At 43.4% G+C, this 21,065-nt stretch overlaps 1 protein-coding gene across 5 annotated transcripts in view; it reads right to left on the bottom strand.

Annotated features, from left to right (window-relative positions):
• CCDC148 (coiled-coil domain containing 148) overlaps positions 1-21,065 on the bottom strand; it is a 205,255-nt gene that overhangs the window by 69,984 nt on the left and 114,206 nt on the right. For 3 of the 5 annotated variants that reach the window (XM_069732976.1, XM_069732978.1, XM_069732977.1), the window contains 2 exons: positions 12,078-12,160; positions 1,419-1,582 (listed from right to left, as the gene is read on the bottom strand). In XM_069732976.1, the coding sequence (XP_069589077.1) occupies positions 1,419-1,582; positions 12,078-12,160 (247 nt within the window). Of the gene's footprint in view, positions 1-1,418; positions 1,583-2,147; positions 2,281-9,321; positions 9,396-12,077; positions 12,161-21,065 lie in introns of those variants that run through there. The other 2 variants (XM_069732980.1, XM_069732979.1) reach the window with 2 other exon arrangements.

Below are 21,065 nucleotides of genomic sequence, written 5' to 3' on the forward strand. Positions count from 1 at the left end.
GATCTCGGTAGTGGCTGCTACATGCTGAACAGGAGCTGATCTACAGATCTCGGTAGTGGCTGCTACATGCTGAACAGAGGCTGATCTACAGATCTTGGTAGCGGCTGCTACATGCTGAACTGAAGCTGATCTACAGATCTCGGTAGCTGCTGCTACATGCTGAACTGAAGCTGATCTACAGATCTCGGTAGCTGCTGCAACATGCTGGACAGAAGCTGATCTACAGATCTCGGTAGTGGCTGCTACATGCTGAACAGAGGCTGATCTACAGATCTTGGTAGCGGCTGCTACATGCTGAACTGAAGCTGATCTACAGATCTCGGTAGCTGCTGCAACATGCTGAACTGAAGCTGATCTACAGATCTCGGTAGCTGCTGCTACATGCTGAACTGAAGCTGATCTACAGATCTCGGTAGCTGCTGCTACATGCTGAACAGAGGCTGATCTACAGATCTTGGTAGCGGCTGCTACATGCTGAACTGAAGCTGATCTACAGATCTCGGTAGCTGCTGCAACATGCTGAACTGAAGCTGATCTACAGATCTCGGTAGCTGCTGCTACATGCTGAACTGAAGCTGATCTACAGATCTCGGTAGCTGCTGCTACATGCTGAACTGAAGCTGATCTACAGATCTCGGTAGCTGCTGCTACATGCTGAACTGAAGCTGATCTACAGATCTCGGTAGCTGCTGCTACATGCTGAACTGAAGCTGATCTACAGATCTCGGTAGCGGCTGCGAAATGTTGAACAGGGCTACGCTGATTGGCTGCATTTAATGTTTAAATCCAGTCACTAATAACAGGCGATTGGAAGACGTGCTGGGGGTCAGCCCCTCATCAATCTGATTTGCATGACCTATGTCATCGATATTAGATCCCTTGAAACCTCATTTAATTTTAACATCTCAGTAAGGCCGGAGTCACACTACAACGAGATACGGCCGAGTCTCGCAGGTTAAAACCAAGCTCTGGCACCGGCACTCCGGAGCGGAGCATGCGGCTCCATGTATTGCTATGCGGTCGCACGCTCCGCTCCGGAGTGCCGATGCCAGAGCTTGGTTTTTAACCTGCGAGACTCGGCCGTATCTCGCTGTGTGTGATCCCGGCCTAATAACAGTACCCGTGAAGATAGTGTTAACACAGCTCTAGTAAAAAAAAATAAATAACAATAGAGATAATGATGTTTGGATGAGCTGAAGAGTGAAAAATGATCAACTGCGAAAAAAACAGAGAAGTCTGAAATCACGGTATTCTGGGGTATTATTAATCCTCGGATCAATGTGATTAATCAAGAGCTTAATAAATAAAAATAGATTAAGAGAACAGTAAATATTGAGACTCAAACATCAGGAACACCACACAAATGCAAAGCAATAAGAGAATAAAGGAATTTGATGTAACAAAGGTAAGACACTAACCTCCTTCATAATATTCACCGGATCAAAGTCATTTTCCATTTGGGACTGGAGAAAAGAGTGATGTTTCAATTGACAAATCCTGTGTTTCAGATCGTCCCGCAGCTGCCAGATGGGATGTACTGTGCATGCTTTATACTCATCTCGCTCCTCGGATAATTGCTGTTCTGCTTCCAAACAGAAAGTTTTATCACTTAATGGCAAGTGAAAAATTAAGCCCTTGACTGCCGGCAGGAACGTCGCTGCATGGAAGAGCGTAGCTTAAAAGGCTCCTCTGGGAAAGCCGAGGTTAACCAAGTTAACTTCCACAATCCTTTTTATCTGTCTATATAGCTTCTCTCATTTTTAGTGTACGATTGGTCTTCATATCAGGTACATTCAGCACGTACCAGTATATAGAATACTTTTCCCATTGGAAGTAATAGTAAACATTTTTCGATAACTTTCAAAGAAAGAAAACTCTTTAGGCATTTAAGTGTTTTTCATGGATGGAATACGCACACATTATAGTCTGTGACTGTTTACATGTCCGTGTTATTTGGGGGCGATAAAAATGACGGACATATGAATGGGGCCTAAGTTCTGTTTTCAAGAAAAAAAAGCATTTAAAGGGGTTGTCCAACCAATACAAAATATTTTGGAAAGGGCTCAGATTGGTATAAAATTAAAAATTAATTGATGGCTGCGCTCACGGATTCCCCGCAGTTCATGCCCTAATGCTCTGATCCTTACCTGGATCTCGGCTTCCTGGTTCCGACTGCACAATCTCAGGATGATCACTAGATCAGGACCACTGTTCAGCCATTGATTGTCTGATTTGGCATTTCTGATGTGTTGATACAGAGCCAGAAAGTAGAAATCTGAAAGGAATGGGTAATTGCCGGAATGAGAGGTACAGGGAGTCGGTAAGGGCGAGTATCAGTTCTTTTCTTATTCTATAATACCAGTCTAGGCCATTTTCAAAATAAAATTTGATTGTCTGGAAAAACCTTTTAATATTTAAAAATTGTATAAAGCACTCCAAAAGCTGACAATCTGCTTATTAAAGGGGTTTGTCTTCTACCAGACAACTCTTCATTACTGGGCTGAGAGAGGAAAATAAAAAGTAAATTGATACTCTTGAAAGGACGGTTTCTCACACTTCCCAACCGGATGTTGATGTTAAAAATGGTACGGACGGGGTCTTTGCTCTACTGGTCACTTTATCAACCAAACCTCAAAATCAATTTACTCCCTCCAGACAATTAGGGAAAACGATCCCGAAACTGTGCATCCTTTACTTGTCTATCTACAGGCGGTGAGCTACATAGGAAAATGCATCCTAAATCTTCCTCCGAACTTTTCAAGGAGCTGTGGGCTCTTCTGCCATCACAACAGGCAGCACTTCTGCTCCCTACAGATATCTCCTTACACGCCTAGATTTTAATGCCACCATTTCTGGTTGAACGCTCTAAATACCTGATACTGACACTTCTGACTTATCTGGCCATGTTGGCTTATTCCCTAAAAAAAAAAACGCTTCCATCTGCGAGATAATAATAATAATAATAATTTTATTTATATAGCGCCAACATATTCCGCAGCGCTTTACAAATTATAGAGGGGACTTGTACAGACAATAGACATTACAGCATAACAGAAATACAGTTCAAAACAGATACCAGGAGGAGTGAGGGCCCTGCTCGCAAGCTACAAACTATGAGGAAAAGGGGAGACACGAGAGGTGGATGGTAACAATTGCTTTAGTTATTCGGACCAGCTATAGTGTAAGGCTCGGGTGTTCATGTAAAGCTGCATGAACCAGTTACCTGCCTAAGTATGTAGCAGTACAGACACAGAGGGCTAATACTGCATAAAGTGTATGAGAACATGATGCGAGGAACCTTTTTTTTTTTTTTTTTTTTTTATTATAAATAGGCCACACAGGGATCGTTAGGTTAATGCATTGAGGCGGTAGGCCAGTCTGAACAAATGAGTTTTTAGGGCACGCTTAAAACTGTGGGGATTGGGGATTAATCGTATTAACCTAGGTAGTGCATTCCAAAGAATCGGCGCAGCACGTGTAAAGTCTTGGAGACGGGAGTGGGAGGTTCTGATTATTGAGGATGCTAACCTGAGGTCATTAGCGGAGCGGAGGGCACGGGTAGGGTGGTAGACTGATACCAGGGAGGAGATGTAGGGTGGTGCTGAGCCATGGACTGCTTTGTGGATGAGGGTAGTAGTTTTGTACTGGATTCTGGAGTGGATGGGTAGCCAGTGTAATGACTGGCACAGGGTAGAGGCATCGGTGTAACGGTTGTTGAGGAATATGATCCTGGCTGCAGCATTCAGGCTGCAGCGAGATATGATGAAATGACCTTAAAGAGGGTCTGTCAGTGAGATCTACCCTCTAAAGCTGTCCGTATGGACATATGGTCATAGGAAACTCCATAAAATGATACCTGCATATCTGAGATCCAATGATGTGATCCACATTTTTCTTAATATGTAAATGAGCTGTTAAGATCTATGGGCTGGACATAGATCTCCCTGAGAATGTGCCACCAAAGCTTATTTTAAATGAAAGGGGACATTACCAGTGCCAGACATGTAATGACTAACAGTCTGCTTCGTGTTTTTTGAGGACGATTAAAATAACAGACGACTAAAATGAGGCCTAAGTTTTGTTTTTAAGAAAAGGAGCATTTAAAAGGGGCCCATAGAAAATATTTAGAAAAGGGCTTGGAGTGGTATAAAATTAAAAATGAATTGATGCCCGCGCTCACGGATTCCCCACAGCTCAGCTCATGCCCTAAGGCTCTGATCCTTACTTGGAAATGTCCTATCTCAGGATGAGTCGGGTCACTGTTCAGCCATTGATTGGCTGACTTGGCATTTCTGATGTGTTGATACTGAGCCAAGAAGAAGAGATCAGAAAGGAATGAGTAATTTTGGATAATTGCTGCTGTCCATTAGTAACACCCCTATCACTTAAAATAAGCTCTGGAGGGAGATTCTCTAGAGAGATCTACGTCCGGCCCATAGATCTAAACAGCTCATTTAAATATTAAGAAAAAAAGTGGCTTTCTTTGTTCTGTTAGAGTAGCAACTCACTTGGGATAATAGGTAAAGCTAACAAATGGACCCTGCCTGTTCCTGTACAGACTAGAGATCCTCCTGACCCTGCAGTCCCTACAGCAGAGGTGTCAAACTGCATTCCTCAAGGGCCGCAAACAGGTCATGTTTTCAGGATTTCCTTAGCATTGCACAAGGTGCTGTAATCATTATGTGTGTAGGTGATTAAATTATCACCTGTGCAGCACAAGGAAATCCTGAAAACATGACCTGTTTGCAGCCCTTGAGGAATGCAGTTTGACACCCCTGCCCTACAGGTTCCTGTGTGCGCAGTGATAGCCCTAACCCCATATTAAAAGATAGCAACTCAGACCTATGCTGCGTGAAAGGCTGTTGAGTGCTTCATGTTCCTCTTAAAGAACCGGAGGGCAGAGCAAAGTGTGAATTACCTACAAAAGGAAAAGTGTGATGAAAAAGGAAAGATCCCAGAGTGAGTAAAATAAACAACAAAATACAAAATAAAGTATAAAGAACGTACTGTTAGATAATGTGTCTACTTACTAAAAAGAAACAGAAGCTAGGTTCAGAGTACAGAACAGAAACACATAGATAAACCCCAGCTGGAATTTCACTGATGGGCATTAAACTACAGCAGAATGGCTGAATATCCAAAAGAAACTATCACCAGCAGGGGGAAAGAATATAAAGACGCACCCGAAAGGTGATAGGGCAGACAAATGAAAACACTTGTGTGATGCTAAACAGACTGTAGTCAGAATAACAGAACCTAAATACCAAGAGAAAAGCTGTGTCTGCTGTGGCTCGACTGACAGAGAAGCCGACACAGGCTCAAGGGCTCAAATCCAAGAGCATCAGTATCATTTTATTCAACCTTCTATGACCTACATACCCACACAGATGGCTTAGGAGGGTTGACCCTACTGACAGATTCCCTTTAAGGATCTGTCCAATAAAGCTTGTAAGTGAAGCTCTGAAGCTAGCCGGATCTGTACTGCGCCCACCTAGCTTTCGTGCTGTTGTGCTCCTCCGATGCTGTAGAGACAAAGCTACCAAACACAGCAGAATCAGTCGCGATGATGCAGCTGCCCTGAACTGTCAATCAAGCAGAAGCACTGCCTCCATGGATGAGTGGTGCGCCCCTGAAAAGTGGTCATGGAACCAACCCTTTAATTCTGAATCATTGGCTTCTGCTTGTTACCTTGATTGCACAGTAAGTATAATAATACAACATAATATTCTGGTGGGGCATTTACCTTCAAGTAATGAAGCAGCTTGTTGTCATTCTTAGTAAAACTTGAAATGCACATGACCCTTTTCCCTTGATGAGTATCTAACATGTATAATACATGGAACGGAAATGTAAGCCTGCGCGGTGAAAGAATACATTTATAAAACTGCTTGATCCAGATTCCTAGGCGCTGTCACCTGCGGTGTGTTAACAAGGTGTTTCCTTCTTCCCCTTAGTCTATGTTTTATTAATGCGGCTGCTCCGTGCTCTCGTGTATTACTGTCAATTTGTTCTGCTGATATCATTCCACAGTCTCCCTGTCTGCTCCTTGGAAGTTTCCCGTATTCTATTCAGTGTTTGTCAGATATTATTTGCTGCTGATTTTCTCATTTGCATGGTTAGCTGTAGCTCATGTGTATGTCTTTTCTGTTCTGTTGTTGGTTCTGTACGATTGGAAGCGGCAGAAGAGATGTGGACTGAATGCACGATTATCGGATCTGAGAGTCTTTCTAGGGTATGTGCACACGTTCAGGTTTTTTCACGTTTTTTTCACGTTTCTCGTGATAAAAACCGCATTAGAAACTGCAGACATATGCATCCTATCATTTAGAATGCATTCTGCAATTTTTGTGCACATGATGTGCTTTTTTTTTCCGCAAAAAAAACGCATCGCGGTAAAAAAAAGCAGCATGTTCATTGATTTTGCGTTTTTTTCACGTTTTTCCCGCTATTCTATCCATTTAGAAAAAACGCAAGAAAAAACACATCAAAAACGCATTAAAAACGCGCAAAAAACGCATCAAAAACTCGCAAAAAACGCATGCGGAATTCTGGCAGAAATGTCAGGTTTTTGTCAGGAAAAATTCTGCCAGAAATCCTGACGTGTGCACATAGCCTTTCTACAAGGATTTCACTTTGGGGTTTTAACCTATCAAAATGGGACAGGTACAGACAAATAGACACAGGCGATTTCTAAAGTAATTAAGGAACACAATATGCAAATATAGGTCCAAAATGAATAGCAATGTCCTAGGGTTTGATGCATGGCTCATGGTTCAGAAAGAAATTAATAATTTTAGAGGATTAGGGTGGCAAAAAATCTTGCACTGTAGGGGACACATATTAAAGGGAATCTTTGTCAGGTTTTTTTCTATGTAATCTGATAGCAGGACGTTGTAGTGTCAGAAACCCCGATTCCAGTGATGTATCACTTAGTTTACTGGGCGCAGCAGTTGTTATAGAATCACAGTTTTCTCTGCTGAGCTTGAATGCTGAGCTGTATATAACCCCGCCCACACCCCTGATTGGAAGAAAGCTGCAGTGGGGGTGTGGATGGACCAGGAGGCACGAGACGTCTAGTCCTCTAGTAATAATCTTCTGCTAATAAAACAATACATTTTTTAAAACCGCAAAACACAGCCTAGTAAGTGACACGGTATCTGCCTCTACATTATGCTGTTCTCAGTTCATACGGCAAAAACCTGTTTCATTAAAAGGAGCAATAAACTAAAACACTTTTTTAAATAAGCAAGAATTTGGTTGCCCTCACGGTTTGCTATTCTTCAGCATTTTCTTCAGTCAGTCTTCTGCAGATCTTACAGAGAACAATGGGGTTAATCTCCTAAATTACATCATGGCTTTTTCCTCACCTCCTTTAGAAATTAAATCAATGAAATTGGAGCTTGAAGATCTTTTGCTCCACTGCAGAGTGGAGGCTACTGCTGCAGACAGTGGTCTTAAAGCCACACACAAGACAGAGAAGAGGAGGACAGAAATGGCTGAGCTATGGGTCATCGTTATTTGTACTATAAGACAAAATATGAACAAGGAAAAAAAGGAGAATAAGGGAGAAATTACCGGCATATGTTTTTAAAGTGAACCTGAAAGCTAATACATGCTGCCTGACCCTTGAGCAGTAAGTATCAGACACACTTGCTTAACAATTTCGTCCGCCTGGGAATCTGATAGTCTCTCCCTGCAGGTGTGTGTTGGGCGAGACCTGTCAGTCATTAGCAGAGGGCGGGGAGAAGCAGTCGGCTGTCTGACTAGTCCCCAGTTGCATTTAAAGCACGGTAAGTTCTTCTCTGAAAAATTGCAGTGCTCAGAGTCAAGCATACCTGGCTGCACTCATACAGCCCGTTCCCGATACCTGCGGCCCGTGCATGTGTCAGCAGTCAGGTTCCCTTCAAGTTTTTGTGCACTTTCTAGTGTTCTTCATTGTGGTTTGTTCTGATGAAGAAGCAAGAATACTTTGAAACGCGTTGACAAATAAAAAATGGATCTAAACTCTCTTGGAGTCCTATCACATGTTGGACCATTGGAAGCGCAGATTTACATCCACTTTCCCTCTAAACCTGCATCCCAGCTTTCCTTTAGTGCAGCCCCATTAAAAGGGAAATCAAATCTCAGCTATCCAATGCTGCCATTGAGAGGTCAATGTAGCCCCCTTTTAGATTTATAGATAAATACTGGTAAGCAATATCCGTATTCACATACACACAGTGAGGTGATTTTTTTTAGGACGCTAAACCCCCTTTGAGTTTGCGTTTGGGGTGTAGGAGGAAACAGGAAACTCATACAAACTCCATGCAGATTGTTAAGACTTGCAGAAAAGACCCGAAAGTGGACCCTCTGGGTTATAGTTCTAGAGCCCCCAAGAGCGAGCAAACCCGATGCAACCACCCCCTATGCAGGGAGTGTTAGGCGCAGGCCCAAGGGGGATGGAACCACAACTGCTGGAACCAAAGGGGCGGCTATGGGTAAATAAAGAGAAGGAAGAGACTGAGGCACCATGGCAAACAAATATAAAGAGAGAACCAACGGGTACTTGGTAAACGGGAAGCTGATAGGACTAGAGAAACCAGAGGCGGAGCGATGGTCCGATGCTGACCTAGACGGAGAATAGATCAGAGGGTAAGAAGAGACTGGGATAAATGGAACAGGTAAGTATGAGCGAACGTAGGACTGATACAAGAACAAAAGAGACCCAGAAGACACAGAGCAGAACCGGCGGAGACAAAGAGGAGGCACGACTAAACACAGGACACATACGGAAGAACCACGGAGCAGGTAAAGCAGGGGCACTGGGCAGACAGGACAGACCATGGGAAGGACTAAGCTGAGGGACCAGGAAGGCACGAGGGAATGACAGGACTAGTAGAAGAACGGAGCCAGGGACCAAAGGATACACCAGCAGAGGCTAGCGTAAGCACAATAGATAACCAGGCGTCTTACCGGCGCAGACGCCGAGAAGAAATAGAGGATGGGCGCCGCCATGATGGGGCGGAGCCAGCGGGTCATGACCTCCCAGGAGGCTTAGCGATGGGAGAAGCACGACCGCGCATGCGCGCCGCGACCCCAGGAAGAGAGACAGAGAGCGGCGAGGAAACCCATCGGAGATGCGCCGAGGGCAGGCGACGGACAGGTGAGTATCCACAGACGTGACACAGATGTTGCTTTTGATCAGTATGAAAGGAGGAATCCAGGAACAGTGCTCATAAAACTGTGCTAACCACTGAGCCCCCATCTAACTTGTGGCATTATTCATACCCATGCACATAGCCTGACATGTATATATTTTCCCAATTTACTTTTCTTGCTTACCAGAGATAACGTCTTCTATGTAGGAGACATTACTGCCCAAGATTCCTTACATCATCTTCCATTCCTCTTATCACAGATTCTTACCTTTCTTTATATCTGGCAGTAACATTACAATCCTGGGTCCCATGCCAGCCCTTATCTGCAACTCCCACTCCCTCATCAAAGAACAGTTTGTGTATCGAGCAAAGAGCATATTCCGTTCCCACAGCTTTGTGACATCTTATTTTATATCATAAATCACATGTAAATGTTTTTCTGGTGCTGCACGTCGCATCCGTATAATGTATAATAGCAGGTTATTGCCAATTCCGTCATTCACTAGTCACATGTCCTTGCCTTGCAGGAAAAAAAAAGTTGTGGACATGTAGCTCCTGCTGATGACTTTAAGTCTTGTTTTTCGCTCAATGTCCTTGAGTTTGACTCCTGACTTGTCTGACCATTCCTGGCATGTTGTCGCTTGGCCAAGGTTTGATGCTAGTCTTTTTATAATATTTTATTTATTTATCCCCCCAGGCATGGAATAAAAAAAACAACAATATCCCTCACCTGTCCTTTGTTCTATTACAGGAGACGATGGCTTCAATGGAATGAGTGTTAGGCGAGTATAACTGTGTTTGTTATTTTTAAATAAAAAGGAAAAGTGTGTTTTTTTATTTAAAATAAAAGACTTTATTCTGGCTGTGTGTTTATTTACCATATAACTATAGGATTAGTAATGGATGGGTGTCTTATAGACGCCTCTCTATTACTAAGCTGTGGACTTGATGTCACCGGAGAATACAAAGGTGACATCAACCCCACAAAAATAACCCCCCACTTGGCACCGCCACAGGGCAAGGGGCAAGAGCCAAGCAAAGCGCCAGAGTGGGCGCATCTAATAGATGCGTCTTTTCTGGGCGGCTGCGGGCTGGTATTTTTTTCGCCTTGGGGGGCAATATCCATGGCTCCTTACCAGCCTGAGAATATCAGGCCCGAGCTGTCTGCTTTAGCATGGCTGGTTGTAAAAAAACAAATAAGGGGGACCCCATGCATTTTTTTTAAATTATTTATTTAAATAATTAAAAAAATAGGGTGGGGGACCCCTCTATTCTTGATAACCAACCTTGCTAAAGCTGACAGCTGAGGGTTGCAGTCCGCAGCTGTCAATTTTGCCTAGCTGGTTATCAAAAACACAGGGGAACACATGCTGTTTTTTTTTGTAAATTATTTATTCAGAGCGCAGGTGCAGGCTGATGAATACTCCCATACTACTCGCTGTTATTAGTGGCAGCATGAGTAGGGTGATAGGGCCCGGGGCAGTAGTCTCATCAGCCAACGCCAGTGACCAAAAGTAAACTTTTTACCTCCGATCACAGCTGCGGGCTCACGCTGTCATTTGACAGCATGGGAACCGCGGCTGCCTGACTGGCAGTAATGATTTTACCACTGATCGGAAGCAGTGTTTGCCGAGCTGTCATGTAGATGACAGCGCAAGAAACACCCAGTGTTCGGGAAGGGGGGGCAACCCGAACAATAACAGACTTCCTGGTGACTTTTGTGTTCGGTGTCCGTGTCCGAACAGTAGGTGTTCGATACGGACGCCGAACTTTACTGCTCGAATTTGTCCATTTTTACCCATAAACAAGCAACAGCTGAAGTCACTGCATTAAATGACAGATTGTTTGCTGTTCCGACATCATCTGTTGGGGGATTCTAGAGGCTCCCATACACATTAGACTGGTTCCACTGACTTTAGTGTAGTGTGAGGGGCTTCAGGATTATTGTTAATATGTCAGTAGAATCAACCCTCCTAAGTCATCTACATGAGCATACAGATCATAGAAAACTGAATAAAATAATACCTTGGTATCTGCTATCTGAGGTCTTAGGCTAGGTTCACATTGCGTTAGGGCAATCCGTTTAGCGCATAGCCAGGAATAAGCTCTGGAGCACATTCTCAGGGACATCTAAGTCCAGCCCATAGATCTTAACAGCTCATTTACTAGTTAAGAAAAACATGGATTTTTCTGGAATAAGACACTGGATCGCAGATATCAAGGTATCATTTTATTTAGTTTCCTATGACCTGCGTGTCCATATAGACGGCTTAGAAGAGCTGATCCTACTGACACATCCCCTTAAGGCTAGCCTGTTTTAACTGCATGACATTACTAACAGAGTCTTCTCATTTATATGAGCTGATGTTTCTTCCACGTGCCCCGTACTACACAGCACCGCAGTCATCAACCGGACACAAACACAATAAACAGGATGTGAAATATGTGCATTAAGATTCTGCATTCAATTCCCTAAGAGACAAAGCCGACAAGCAATATACTCCAAGCTTTCAGCATTTTATTTTTATTTTCAAAGGCTCCAGAATCAATGGACTGTTACGATAAATTACCTATCCTGCAGCAGGTAACACAGATCTCTGACCTTGAATGACCTTCCTATTTTGGCTATGTGGCCATATAATTCTATGGCAAAGAAAAATATGTTTACCACGTATAGACGGAACAGGTAATAAATGTATGATCACTGGGGTCCCACTGATCTCGAGAATGGTGGTCCCAAAGTCAATTGTCTGAATGGAGGACTAAGGCACATGAGGGACCCATCAGTCCTACAGACTATTTTTACAAACCTAGACCACAAAAAAGGAAATATGTATGCAGCCATCTTCTTAACACTTTTGCCAGGTAGCACAAGAGGAGGGCAGGTATATATATATATATATATATATATATATATACATAAAGTGATGCAATACTTGCCAAAATCTGCCATCTCTTCAAAGAACTGACATGTTTTGCTTCTTTCTTCCGAGAAAGCTTGTAATTGTAACTCTGCTTTTTCCCTGTAATACGGTGAGAGTAAAAGATGAGAAAATATTAATACATCCTAAAATAAAATGTAAAATGAAGGAGACAGATTCATCCCATTCTGGGTATGATGAAATAATGGGGGAATCCAGAGCAGACAACAAATATTGGGGTCTCATAGAAAAATATGACAGCAGGCCTTCCTAGTCTAATTGTGCCACCTCAAGGGGTGCAGCACAGTCCAATATATCCAGGACATATTTTCCTAACCACTCAAATTTACAGACATCTGAAAATAGGATTTATTTATCAAATTTTAGAGGCAATATCTCCTGCAACCGGGTAGATGAATTAATACAACAATCAGCTCTAATATCCCTGTCAGGACCACCACCGTGGAATCTAAGGACTATTGAAACCTGCGACGCTGGTCATTACTCACGGGCAGACGGTGAGGAAGAGAAGTCAGACCTTCCGGGAGTCAGTCAGTACCAAGGGAGCACGTAGAAAACAAAAGGAAAAGACAAAGGCGTAAGCCAGGCCACGGTCCGGGGTCAAAATACCGAGAGATAGTGGATAAAGGCAAAAGGACAAGACAAAGGGACACAGTCAGAACACGGTCCAATGGCCAGGAAGCGGAAGATCAGAACTCAGAAGAACAGAATCAGGCTAACACTTAACAGGAAGCACAAACTATGTCTGGCAGAGGTCAGATGCAAACAGCCCAGTTAAGTAGCTTAGGCAATCTCCAGAATACATGGATAAAGTCCAGCATGTCACACTCGCAATCCCAGATTGGACAGCCGTGCTGTCAATCAAAGCACCTACAGCTGAGTCTGCTTATCACAAGATTAGAAAGCCGAGATGTCAATCATAACTCTGACAACTCAGCATGACCCAGTTTCCATAGCACAGCAAAACAATAAACTCAACGAGCAGAGTACTGCAGTGCGCGGGCGCCGGGAAAGGTCAGAGAGGCCCAGCACCTGCGCACTGCAGTACTTTGCTCTTCCCTCAACAGGGCAGACAAAGTACGCCTGTGCCGGAGCGTGAAGACAAGAAGAGGACGTCTTCGTAAGAAGATGGGAGGCCCCGGACCGGACCGCGACACCCATCGGACCAGACCGCAGCGGGGACCACCCCTGGGTGAGTATAACCTAACCTCTTTTTCTCATCTTTCAGTATACATCGGGGGCTTATCTACAGCATTATAAAATGCATTCCAGAATGCTGTAGATAAGCCCCTGATGCCGGTGGGCTTAGCTCACCTTCGATTTTGGGGGTGACAGGTTCCCTTTAAAGTGAAATTCTGTCCACTGATTGACATAAAGGGTGCACTTGTTTTACACATAGTAATTGGTTTCCTGTTAAATTGTCACTGAATATTATTGGAAAATGTCAGCTCCCAGAAAATAGAAACGAACATAGGTAAATTCTTCAGAACACATTACAAATAAAGATTATACCGAATTGATGAAGAATCCTGGTAAGCTTTCGCTTCAGTTGCATAAAAAGAAATACAAACCTAGAAATGGATTAGAAATGTAAACAGGAGATAATCTTGGCCTCGATGTTTGTCATCTGCGGGATTTTCATTAAACATTACGGACCCTTTTATTTACTGTATTTGAGCCTGATTTTCCAGTTGTTGGTGTTTTTTGCTTGTCTTTCATTTGCTCCTTAATCTTCTTTTACATTATGCCTTTTTTAAGTCTCTTCTATATGTGTTTGCTTGTTTGTTTTTCGGTACGCCAATGTGGGAGTAGTTTTTGTTTTCAACTAATTCATCAATTATAACTTTTTAAAAACTCACAACACTTTTGAGCCAGTGTTCTCCCCTCCCCGCACCCACTGAATGATTTTATGTACGCTTGAAATATTTATGCAAATTTTGCAACATCTTGACGACATATGCAACTTTTTTGCTTTAGAAAAGGTACAAAACAGGTTAGTGAAAAAAATAAATAAAGAGTATTCTAGATGTTACAGACAGCTCATGAACCACAGGTCTCATTTTGAAGAATTTGGTGCAATAAAAACTATCAACAAATAATACACGACAGAAAAAAGCAAAGTGACTTAACCCCTTAGTGACAGAACCAATTTGGTACTTAATGACCAGGCCAATTTTTGCAATTCTGACCACTGTCACTTTATGAGGTTATAACTCTGGAACGCTTCAACGGATCCCGCTGATTCTGAGATTGTTTTTTCGTGATATATTGTACTTCATGTTAGTGGTAACGTTTCTTCGATATTACTTGCGATTATTTATGAAAAAAACTGAAATATGGCGAAAATTTTTAAAATTTTGCAATTTTCAAACTTTGTATTTTTATGCCCTTAAATCAGAGAGATATGTCACGAAAAATAGTTAATAAGTAACATTTCCCACATGTCTACTTTACATCAGCACAATTTTGGAAACAAAATTTTTTTTTGTTAGGGAGTTATAAGGGTTAAAAGTTGACCAGCAATTTCTCATTTTTACAACACCATTTTTTTTTAGGGACCACATCACATTTGAAGTCATTTTGAGGGGTCTATATGATAGAAAATAATGAAGTGTGACACCATTCTAAAAACTACACCCCTCAAAGTTCTCAAAACCACATTCAAGAAGTTTATTAACCCTTTACGTGCTTCACAGGAACTGAAACAATGTGGAAGGAAAAAATGAACATTTAACTTTTTTTTGCAAACATCTTAATTCAGAACCATTTTTTTTATTTTCACAAGTGTAAAAACAGAAATGTAACCATAAATTTTGTTATGCAATTTCTCTTGAATATGCCAATACCCCATATGTGGGGGTAAACCACTTTTTGGGCGCACCGCAGAACTTAGAAGTGAAGGAGCGCCGTTTGACTTTTTCAATGCAGAATTGGCTGGAATTGAGATCGGACGCCATGTCACGTTTAGAGAGCCCCTGATGTGCCTAAACAGTGGAAACTCCCCACAAGTGACACCATTTTGGAAACTAGACCCCTTAAGGAACTTATCTAGATGTGTGGTGAGCACTTTGAACCCCCAAGTGCTTCACAGAAGTTTATAACGTAGAGCCGTGAAAATAAAAAATCGCTTTTGTTTACACAAAAATGATCTTTTCGCCCACAAATTCTTATTTTCACAAGGGTAACAGGAGAAATTAGACCACAAAAGTTGTTGTGCGATTTCTCCTGAATACGTTGATACCCCATATGTGGGGGTAAACCACTGTTTGGGCGCACCGCAGAGCTTGGAAGAGAAAGAGTGCCGTTTTACTTTATCAATGTAGAATTGGCTGGAATTGAGATTGGACGCCATGTCGCGTTTGGAGAGCCCCTGATGTGCCTAAACAGTGGAAACCCCCCACAAGTGACACCATTTTGGAAACTAGACCCCTTAAGGAACTTATCTAGATGTGTGGCGAGCACTTTGAACCCCCATGTGCTTCACAGAAATTTATAACGTAGAGCCGTGAAAATAAAAAATCGCTTTTGTTTACACAAAGATGATCTTTTCGCCCACAAATTCTTATTTTCACAAGGGTAACAGGAGAAATTAGACCACTAAAGTTGTTGTGCAATTTCTCCTGAGTACGTCGATACCCAATATGTGGGGGTAAACCACTGTTTGGGCGCACTGCAGAGCTTGGAAGAGAAAGAGTGCCGTTTTACTTTTTCAATGTAGAATTGGCTGGAATTGAGATCGGACGCCATGTCACGTTTAGAGAGCCCCTGATGTGCCTAAACAGTGGAAACCCCCACAAGTGACCCCATTTTGGAAACTAGACCCCTTAAGGAACTTATCTAGATGTGTGGTGAGCACTTTGAACCCCCAAGTGCTTCACAGAAGTTTATAACGTAGAGCCGTGAAAATAAAAAATCGCTTTTGTTTACACAAAAATGATCTTTTCGCCCACAAATTCTTATTTTCACAAGGGTAACAGGAGAAATTAGACCACAAAAGTTGTTGTGCGATTTCTCCTGAATACGTTGATACCCCATATGTGGGGGTAAACCACTGTTTGGGCGCACCGCAGAGCTTGGAAGAGAAAGAGTGCCGTTTTACTTTTTCAATGTAGAATTGGCTGGAATTGAGATTGGACGCCATGTCGCGTTTGGAGAGCCCCTGATGTGCCTAAACAGTGGAAACCCCCCACAAGTGACACCATTTTGGAAACTAGACCCCTTAAGGAACTTATCTAGATGTGTGGTGAGCACTTTGAACCCCCAAGTGCTTCACAGAAGTTTATAACGTAGAGCCGTGAAAATAAAAAATCGCTTTTGTTTACACAAAAATGATCTTTTCGCCCACAAATTCTTATTTTCACAAGGGTAACAGGAGAAATTAGACCACTAAAGTTGTTGTGCAATTTCTCCTGAGTACGTCGATACCCAATATGTGGGGGTAAACCACTGTTTGGGCGCACCGCAGAGCTTGGAAGAGAAAGAGTGCCGTTTTACTTTTTCAATGTAGAATTGGCTGGAATTGAGATCGGACGCCATGTCGCGTTTGGAGAGCCCCTGATGTGCCTAAACAGTAGAAATCCCCCACAAGTGACCCCATTTTGGAAACTAGACCGCCCATGGAACTTATCTAGATGTGTGGTGAGAACCTTGAATGCCCAAGTGCTTCACAGAAGTTTATAATGCAGAGTCGTGAAAATAAAAAATATTTTTTTTTCCCACAAAAAAGATTTTTTAGCCCCCAAGTTTTTATTTTCACAAGGGTAACAGGAGAAATTGGACCACTAAAGTTGTTGTCCAATTTATTCTGAGTATGCTGATGCCCCATATGTGGGGGTAAACCACTGTTTGGGCGCACGGCAGAGCTCGGAAGGGAAGGAGCGCCATTTTGGAATGCAGACTTAGATAGAATGGTCTGTGGACGTTATGTTGCGTTTGCAGAGCCCCTGATGTACCTAAACAGTAGTAACCCCCCACAAGTGACCCCGTTTTGGAAACTAGACCCCCCAAGGAACTTATATAGATGTGTGGTGAGAACTTTGAATGCCCAAGTGCTTCACAGAAGTTTATAATGCAGAGGCATAAAAAAAATATATATATATATTTTTCCACAAAAAAGATTTTGTAGCCCCCAAGTTTTTATTTTCACAAGGGTAACAAGAGAAATTGGACCCCAGAAGTTGTTGTCCAATTTATCCCGAGTACGCTGATGCCCCATATGTGGGGGTAACCCACTGTTTGGGCGCACGGCAGAGCTCAGAAGGGAGGGAGCACCATTTGACTTTTTGAGCGCAAAATTGGCTGTCGTGTTTGGAGACCCCCTGATGTACCTAAACAGTGGAAACCCCCCAATTCTAGCTCCAACCCTAACCCCAACACACCCCTAACCCTAATCCCAACCTGATCCATAATCCTAATCACTAACCCTAACCATAATCACAACCCTTACCCCAAAACAACCCTAATGTCAACCCTAACCATAACCCTAATCAAAACCCTAAATCCAACACACCCCTAATCCTAATCTCAACCCTAACCTCAAACCTAACCCTAATCCCAATACACCCCTAATCACAACCCTAACCTTAACCCTAATCCCAAACCTAACCCTAATCCCAAGCATAACCCTAATGCCAACCCTAACCCTAATACCAACCCTAATCCAAACCGTAACCCTAATCCCAACTCTAACCCTAACTTTAGCCCCAACCCTAGCCCTAACTTTAGCCCCAACCCTAACCCTAGCCCTAAGGCTACTTTCACACTTGCGTCGTTAGGCATTCCGTCGCAATCCGTCGTTTTGGACAAGAAACGGATCCTGCAAATGTGCCCGCAGGATGCGTTTTTTGCCCATAGACTTGCATTGCCGACGGATCGTGACGGATGGCCACACGTCGCGTCCGTCGTGCACTGGATCAGTTGTGTTTTGGCGGACCGTCAGCACAAAAAAAGTTCAATGAAACTTTTTTTGTACGTCGCATCCGCCATTTCTGACCGCGCATGCGTGGCCGTAACTCCGCCCCTCCTCCCCAGGACATAGATTGGGCAGCGGATGTGTTGAAAAACTACAGCTGCTGCCCACGTTGTGCACAATTTTCACAACGTGCGTCGGTATGTCGGGCCGACGCATTGCGACGGCCCCGTACCGACATAAGTGTGAAAAAAGCCTAACCCTAAATTTAGCCCCAACCCTAACCCTAGCCCTATCCCTACCCCTAACCCTACCCCTAACCCTAGCCCTACCCCTAACCCTACCCCTATCCCTACCCCTAGCCCTAACCCTACCCCTAACCCTACCCCTAACCCTAGCCCTACCCCAAACCCTAACCCTACCCCTAACCCTAGCCCTAACCCTACCCCTAACCCTACTCCTAACCCTACCCCTAACTCTACCCCTAACCCTAATTTTAGCCCCAACTGCTGTTCTCCTGCCGGCCGGCAGATGGAGACAGATGGCGGGCGCACTGCGCATGCGCCCGCCATTCTCTTCTGCCGGCGGCCAGGAGGAGCAGCAAGAGGATCCAGGGACACAGGTGAGTATGCTAGGGTCCCCGAATCCCCCTATTTCTCTGTCCTCTGATGTGCGATCACATCAGAGGACAGAGAATTACACTTTACTTTTTTTTTTTTTTTTTTGCGGTCGCCGGTAAACAGTTAATTACCGGCGATCGCAAAACAGGGGTCGGTAAAACCGACCCCGATCATGCTCTTTGGGGTCTCGGCTACCCCCGGCAGCCGAGACCCCAAAGATTCTCGCGGGGCCGGCCGGCGGGCGCACTGCGCATGCGCCCGCCATTTTGAAGATGGCGGCGCCCACCGGGAGACACGAGGAGCATCGGGGGAGATAGGTGAGTATTGGGGGGCCACCTGGGACCCCTTTTCTCTGTCCTCCGATGTGCGATCACATCGGAGGACAGAGAAATTAAAAAGAGATCGCGTTTTGTTTTTTTTTGCGATCGCCGGTAAACGGTTAATTACCGGCGATCGCAAATGCGGGGTGGGTTAAAAACCCCCGAATCATGTTCTCTGGGGTCAGCCGAGACCCCGGAGAAAATCCGACTCTGGGGGGCGCTATTTAGTTTTTCCACAGCGCCGTTAATTAACGGCGCTGTGGTTTAAGTACCCTTAGCGGCCGCCGTTAAAAGGCGTATCGGCGGTCACTAAGGGGTTAAAAAGAAGAAAACAAAATGATGAATCAGGCCTTAAGGCTTGCAGAAATCCAGCAGAGAACATAAGATAATCCTTATCTCCAGCCTATTTTAGCTGGAGAATAGCTGCTTTAGCCAAGAGGGTGTGGCTTAACCATTCTTTTCTGTTACTGCAGACAAGGCAAAGTGGGAGGCTCTTCTAAAAAAAAAAATCTAAATTTGTAGATGAAAATTGTTTACATCGATTCTGTTCGAAAATCGGTAGATGAAAATAGTTCGCAAAATTACCTGATTTTGGCTCTTGCAAATATATATATATATATACATATATATATATATATATATATATATATATATATATATATATATATACACAGTCATGGCCAAAAGTATTCACACCCCTGCAATTCTGTCAGATAATACTCAGTTTCTTCTTGAAAATGATTGCAATCACAAATTCTTTGTTATTATTATCTTCATTTAATTTGTCTTAAATGAAAAAGAAACACAAAAAGTATTGTCCTAAAGCCAAATTGGATATCATTCCACACCAAACATAAAAAAGGGGGTGGACAAAAGTATTGGCACTGTTGGAAAAATCATGTGATGCGTCCCTAATTAGTGTAATTAACAGCACCTGTAACTTACCTGTGGCACCTAACAGGTGTTGGCAATAACTAAATCACACTTGCAGCCAGCTGACATGGATTAAAGTTGACTCAACCTCTGTCCTGTGTCCTTGTGTGTACCACATTGAGCATGGAGAAAAGAAAGAAGACCAAAGAACTGTCTGAGGACTTGAGAAACCAAATTGTGAGGAAGCATGAGCAATCTCAAGGCTACAAGTCCATCTCCAAAGACCTGAATGTTCCTGTGTCTACCGTGCGCAGTGTCATCAAGAAGTTTACAGCCCATGTCACTGTGGCTAACCTCCCTAGATGTGGACGGAAAAGAAAAATTGACAAGAGATTTCAACGCAAGATTGTGTAGATGTTGGATAAATAACCTCGACTAACATCCAAACAAGTTCAAGCTGCCCTGCAGTCCGAGGGTACAACAGTGTCAACCCGTACTATCCGTCGGCGTCTGAATGAAAAGGGACTGTATGGTAGGAGACCCAGGAAGACCCCACTTCTTACCCCGATACATAAAAAAGCCAGGCTGGATTTTTCCAAAACTTACCTGAAAAGGCCTAAAACGTTTTGGTACAATGTTCTCTGGTCAGATGAGACAAAAGTAGAGCTTTTTGGGCAAAGGCATCAACAAAGAGTTTACAGGAGAAAAAAAAGAAGCATTCAAAGAAAAGAACACGGTCCCTACAGTCAAACATGGCAGAGGTTCCCTGATGTTTTGGGGTTGCTTTGCTGCCTCTGGCATTGAACTGCTTGACCGTGTGCATGGCATTATGAAGTCTGAAGACTACCACCAAATTTTGCATCATAATGTAGGGCCCAGTGTGAGAAAGCTGGGTCTCCCTCAGAAGTCATGGGTCTTCCAGCAGGACAATGACCCAAAACACACTTCAAAAAGCACTAGAAAATGGTTTGAGAAAAAGCACTGGAGACTTCTAAGGTGGCCAGCAATGAGTCCAGACCTGAATCCCATAGAACACCTGTGGAGAGATCTAAAAATGGCAGTTTGGAGAAGGCGCCCTTCAAATATCAGGGACCTGTAGCAGTTTGCCAAAGAAGAATGGTCTAAAATTCCAGCAGAGCATTGTAAGAAACTCATTGATGGTTACCGGAAGCGGTTGGTCGCAGTTATTTTGGCTAAAGGTTGTGCAACCAAGTATTAGGCTGAGGGTGCCAATACTTTTTTCTGGCCCATTTTTGGAGTTTTGT

Source organism: Ranitomeya imitator, chromosome 7 (genome assembly GCF_032444005.1).
Source record: "Ranitomeya imitator isolate aRanImi1 chromosome 7, aRanImi1.pri, whole genome shotgun sequence".
Classification (NCBI taxonomy): domain Eukaryota; kingdom Metazoa; phylum Chordata; class Amphibia; order Anura; family Dendrobatidae; genus Ranitomeya; species Ranitomeya imitator.